The sequence below is a fragment of the Glossina fuscipes genome, unplaced genomic scaffold, assembly GCF_014805625.2.
Source record: "Glossina fuscipes isolate IAEA_lab_2018 unplaced genomic scaffold, Yale_Gfus_2 114, whole genome shotgun sequence".
NCBI lineage: Eukaryota > Metazoa > Arthropoda > Insecta > Diptera > Glossinidae > Glossina > Glossina fuscipes.
Window position 1 is genome coordinate 1,387,377 of NW_023998457.1, and position 6,406 is coordinate 1,393,782.

General features: G+C 34.0%; 1 protein-coding gene across 1 annotated transcript in view; it reads left to right on the forward strand.

Moving 5' to 3' along the window:
* LOC119640017 overlaps positions 1 to 6,406 on the forward strand; it is a 31,866-nt gene that overhangs the window by 23,068 nt on the left and 2,392 nt on the right. The window contains exon 5 of the mRNA XM_038037794.1: positions 6,044 to 6,275. Within this exon, the coding sequence (XP_037893722.1) occupies positions 6,044 to 6,275 (232 nt within the window). The remainder of the gene's footprint in view (positions 1 to 6,043; positions 6,276 to 6,406) is intronic.

Sequence of the window (6,406 nt, forward strand, 5' to 3'; positions counted from 1 at the left end):
TCTAAGTTTTAATATTTTATTATAAAAATTCATTCTCAATAGCAAGTTTGATATGAAAATGAACTACGGTGGATTTTGAATGCGTATCAAAAGTGCTGAACCTATTGGGTATAATCATTGTAACGGAAAGTAAGCCTTTATTTGTAAAGAGTCCCATAATAGTAACTTCCTATAGAAACGGGTTATAATTTTTATGTTCTATAATAAAAATAAAAATTGTATTAGATAATGTGTTGTAGCGTATTTAACAGTCGGCCTAATCTGACTACAATGTTTTCACTTGGCTTGACTTTCTTTCCAGTTTGTCAACTCTGCTTCAAAAAAGAGATGAATTCATTTAAAATATATATAAATTCCATTTAAATTGACATTTTATGTTCCTTTTTATAAGGGGAGATTTCTTTATAATGAACTACTCGTGAAAATTGATGTAGAATAAATCGTTAAAATTGTACAGTTGTCACGATTTATTGATTTACTATTGTCTTACTTTGTCAACCGATAAAGTGCGTTAAGCTGGGCTTGTAAACGACACAAATGTTTTGCGTCCAAAATATACGCTTTTTTTTTTTTGCTTTCGTTGCAAATTTTAACTTAGAACACATATACATATATACATATATATATATATATATATATATATTCATTGTAAATAAACATCTTTTCTGGTTTGTTTGCTTTTAATATTAAACGGCTTTAGTCCGTAATGAATGTTAGTATTTCACTGCAGATAAGAAGCACAGAATAGCTACATATCACGTAATGTCGTTTAATTGAATATTTGCGTTTCGATTGCAGCATGAGGTCCCACTATTGTCACAATTTAATCAATGCATGACTATTATGCTTGACCAACGGCTGTTATGATGATAGCCACGTATACGAAATACAATCGTTTGTTTATTTTATGTCACTTGTATCATTCTACGCATGAGAACACTCTATTGTTGCAATGAAATAATTAGTTTCACTCGAACATTTACACGAAAAAATGACTGTTAATTCACTCGTTCGTTATATCAATGGCAGTCAAGGTATATTTTTTATTTAAAGCATTGACAGCATTGAAAGGATAATTATATAAACTAAAAATTATAATCCGTCATAGGTATCCCTAAAAGTAGTTAACATACTTTTAGCTTAGGCGATAAGTCTCGAGCTTCTTAATATAGCTATCAATTGCTGCCTGCATCTCTTCAATGTTGATAAATCGTTTGTCATCGTTACCATCATGCACAAAAATGATGTGAGGGGCTTTAATTTGATGCATAGGATGAAATTTTGCTTTCGTTTACCTGAATAATAGAGGTTTGAACAATGGTTACCTCTACGAGCATATACGATTTATCGCTAACTCTGTCACTTTCGTTCGTTCAACAAATGATTAAATAATTTTTTGTAGATTGCCTTCACGATATCGATATCACTTGCATGGGAGCCTATCAAATAAAAATGATGAAACAATAACAATACCTACATATTACATATATATACGCATATATGTATTAAAATGTTTATATATATATAAACATATCTGGGTTTTTAATGTCTAACAGTGCAAACCTATTTTACCGTTAACCTCTTACGTACATAAAAAACACAATGAATCTTGAATAAATCGCTTTTTAATGTGCTTGGGGTGACAGGCATGCATGAAAATGTATATGCCGATACCTGACGTATCGTTTGTGTATGCCAGTCTCACATAACGATCATCAGCGTTTTCCATCTTTGAGAATTCATTCAGAGCGTTCCCTGTTCATTTTCGTCTTCTCTTCAAAGAGTCATGAGTTCACGCAGGAGAATCATCCACATCGAAACCGAATGTCCATGAAGTTTTGCTGTGCATATGATGGGATCAGCAAGGTGTAGTATTTTACGAACGGCTAAAGCCGAATGAAACTGTCACTGTAGATGTCTACCGATGTCAATTAAACAAATTGAGCGACATACTGTTGCAATAAAGGCCAGCAGTAGACGCAGAATCATCCTTATGTATGACAATGCTCGATCACACGTTGCCAGAGTTGTCAAGAATACGCTGTTGCAGCAAGCATGAGAAGTTCTGCCGCAATTACCGTCCTCACCAGACATACTGCCTTGTGATTAGCACTTGCTCAGGTCGACGGAGCCTGGCTTGGTTGACAAGCAGTTTCGAAATATCGAAGAAGTCCAGAAAGTTCAGAAGTTCGACATGGTACCTCCATGCTGCCAGAAGATTGGGAAAAAGTTGAAATGATCGAGAAAATGATGGAAAATATTTTATGTATATATATTTTAGTAATATTTCTCAATAAATGCTTTTATCAAATGAAAAAATGATCAAAATATATGCAAAAAGGCTAATAAATAAAATTGAATTTTATCAAAAAAGTGACAAAATTGATTTTTACACCTGCTATGGACATGTAGTAGATTCAATTCTAAGGTTGTTAGAAAAAATCACACTAAATAAATCTTTCAACGTCATTGCCCTTAAAGTAAGTTAATGCTTATCTTCAACTAAACGAATTTTTTTCAATTTTGTTTTATATTTGCCCCTCTCTTTCTCTCTCTCCGTCTCTCTCTTTTTTTTTAAAGCACAATCTTTTAATGAAATTTGATTAAGTTACATACATTTGGCATTTTTTATTTATTTTTTTTATTTATTTATTTGAAATTTAACTTGCATTTGTAACATGACAAAAGCAAACGGTATCTGTTGTATAAAAACTATGAAAACGACCAGCAATGATGATAGCATTGCAGGTTACCATTAAAAACAGTCATAGGATGCATTGTCAGTTTTATTGCTAGTATTTCAGAAAGCGAAACCAACCAACATCAAAACGCGCTGAACTTTTATAAAGAAGACGAACGAACAGTATTTTTGCTGATTTAAGGTTTTCGCATCAAGTAATGGAGAAACAAAGAAACAAAAGAAAGTTCATACGAACTCGTTAAAATGGCAAAAAAAAGCGTTTCTTTTTATGCAATATTTTTTGTTTTCATCTTTACCACAAATTTTAAAGAAAAAAAAAAAAAATTATTTTTCTTTTTTCGCGTATGTTTATAACCGAGATAACTACTATACCTGGCAACGTGGATGGAATTCTGCACATGTCAAAGTTGCCAAAACAAAAACAAAAAAAAAAAAAAAAAAGAAAAAAAATTATATTCGGTCGTGATCGAACCTTTTATGCCCATTACGGTTATCCTAAAAAAGAAAAAAATTTTCATGCTTTACAATATGCGATGAGCGCCGCTGATTTTTTTTTTTATTTTCAAACTAGAAGGTTTTGTCGCTTACGCGTGTACGCGTTGTGGACATGTCCTGTGGAAAGTTTAGGTCCCTCTCAAATTTTTTTGCAAACTTGCAGCCGCGATATTCACTTTCCCTAACGGGAGAATGTTTACCACAACCAATTGCACAGACGGGCAGATGGACGGACGAATGGACGGACATGTTCAGGCCAAGAGCTTATATACTTTATGAAATTGTTGAAACTTGTTTCGGCGTCTTATAAAGGTACTGAAGAAAAAATCTAAATTTTTAAATACTATAATATTGGATAGGCGTGGTCAATTTTTTCCATTTTTCTACTACAGTATCGTCTATAGAATACGCGTTCAAATTTTTCTACATTTATCTACTATAGTTTATCAGCAATAAGCACAAAAAGAGCACAAACGGAGACGTTCTCAGCTTACGTGGTGCTGTGGGCATGTCCGTCAACCGATTTGACCCAACCTGCGTGCACAAACTTGGAAAGGGCTCCGAGAAATTTAAAATGGGCGGCTTCGTTTTTGCAGCCAGGGGAATGGCACTACTGGCAAAAGGCACTACACAAACGGACAGACGGACACGCGGACATGCTTAAATCGATTCAGAATTTGATATATACTTTGTGGGGTCTCCGATGCTTACTTCCGGCCATGCAAACGTTTTGACAAGTGAACATACCTCTCAGCCTACGGTGATGGGTATAAAAAAACAAGCCAAAAACACGGTACAAGAGTTAATCATACGCACGAATGAACACTGAATTAATAATGATTCCACACATAATGGATGCCAGTATGAGTACTGCTTTCAATTTTATTACCCTTTGTGATATGTATGTATCGAAACAAGTAAACAAAAAGCAGTTGAGTTAAGAACACGCTAATAAGAGATTAATATCATGTTAATGATGGCAATTAGAAACCTAACTGTGTTAAGTTGTTTCGTTGTTACGTTAAGCAATTTTATAAACGTAACAATAGAATAATTTCCCATGAGCCCTCACGAAGAATATCAAAGCATAAGAAGACTGCATATTTGTATTATACCCTACAGCATTTGTCATACATAGATATATTAAGCTTGTGTGGATGAATGCAACAACCAGAAGGATTTGAGATTGAACCACCTTTTATTAAAACGATGCCAAGCTTGTCTGCTCGTGTTGTGTGTACCTATCTTCAACCAAGAGACCACAATTTTTGAGTTATATTGATGAAATTCGGTGCACCGACATGTTTTGACACAAGAATGATCGATATTAAAATTGGTTCACATTGGATTGTATTAAGCGAAATGCGGTAGGGTACTTAATAATAGGCCGTGACCCACTACAGAGCTTTTACACGTCTTTTTTACACATCACCGAAGGTTGAGGGGTATTTTTATTTTGCATCGCCTAGAAGGAAGCTTCAGAGAATCCACTTAGAATATGTATTCTTGGTCACCAACAAATTCTGAATCGACTTAAGCATATACGTCCATCCGTCTACCCGTCTATGTAAGGTCTTTCTCCCCGCCTGGTTGTTAACTTCAAATTTCGTAGAAATATAGCAAGTTCTTGCACGCCGGTTGGTGTTGATTATTGTCCAGACCGCTACAAGAAACGTCCACAATCTCCCTTAAGTTGAGCAAATCGCTCTCCATCGAAGAGAAAAAATTGTTTTACTGCTTATTACTTACGAGCTACAGCTGATAAAACCATACACATTTCAACGTATATATTCTTTGGGCGATGCTACAATGTCTGCATAAATATGGAAAAAATTGATCACACCTACTTAATACTACGGGGATATCTAAATAAAATTTTTTTGTTCAAAGCTTTATATTGCCCGGAAGCAATCTTAAAGACCAACAATATATGGAAACTCTTGATCAATGCCAAATATAGAATGGATATAAGTATGTCCGGCTGTTCCTCTGTCCATATGTCCGTATGCCTAACTATATAGTACTTGCGATAAATACGTTGTGGTTCACAAAAATACGGATGTCGTCTGCAAATTCGCAAACAAATTGAAAGACAGACGGACAGACATGTTTAGATCGTAGCTAAATGTGATTCTTAATCGATCGCTATAATAAATCAAGTCAAGTCTCTCTGGTTGTTGCATACATTTGCATAAAGTTAATATACCGTTGCGAAACAAGCGGTGTAGGGTATAATAATATTTATGAACAGTAGAAGCTTGTTTACGATAATAAATATTGTTTATATCGTATATATTAAAGAAAAAGGTTTTTTTTTGGAACTTGGCAGCACTTGGCGTGTGAAAAAATACAAAGTTTACGGACTACCACTTATTAACTGTGTATAAGTACTTGATCCGATTTAGTTGATTTTCAGCTTCAATTTAGGGAAAATGATAAACAAAAAATTGATAATTAAGTTTTTTCTTCTAAACTTTTTGTATTTAATAGGCGGGCAAAAAGAAAGACAGAAAGAAAATTCATTTTATTGATACGGTTCTCCTATAAATGATTATACGTTAATCATGGGCGGGGGTTCAGCAATTTGGAATTCATTTGTTAAGAAAAAACTTTGTCTCTGTAGACAAAAGCTTCGGATCGCATTCATTATATCAGTAAAGGCGTAGACGAGCAATTCTGGGTTTCACAGATTCTACTATTCTTACTATATACTGGGTGTACGTCAAGTCTATTTGAATGTCTTTGAGATTTTTCATAATTCTAATCATATATAATGAATTAAATTAAAATATATAGAAATAAATTCCTTTATTATATGATATTTTTTTTTTATTTTCCTTTACTCAGGTACTTGACGAACTTAATTTAATACATTATAATCATACCGTTCATCGACATGGCCTCATAACAACAACACTAGGCTTGCAGATGATACTTGAAAGGAGACATTTTCATAAGGGAGCAATGCGCATTAAATGCGTTGCCAGTTTATCGCCACTATTATGGAAAGGTGGCAAAGAAAGAGATTTGCAACGACGACGACCCGGTTTAATTGACAATCGAGAAAGCATGCTGTTAGGTAAGAGAATTACAATTTTTCCTTTATTTATTTTTTTTTTTTTTCCTTCTTTATTTTTTATGCAAACGCAAGCAGAATTCCATTCCATTTGTATGCGCACAATACATATACATTCGCAGAGAGGGGGAGAA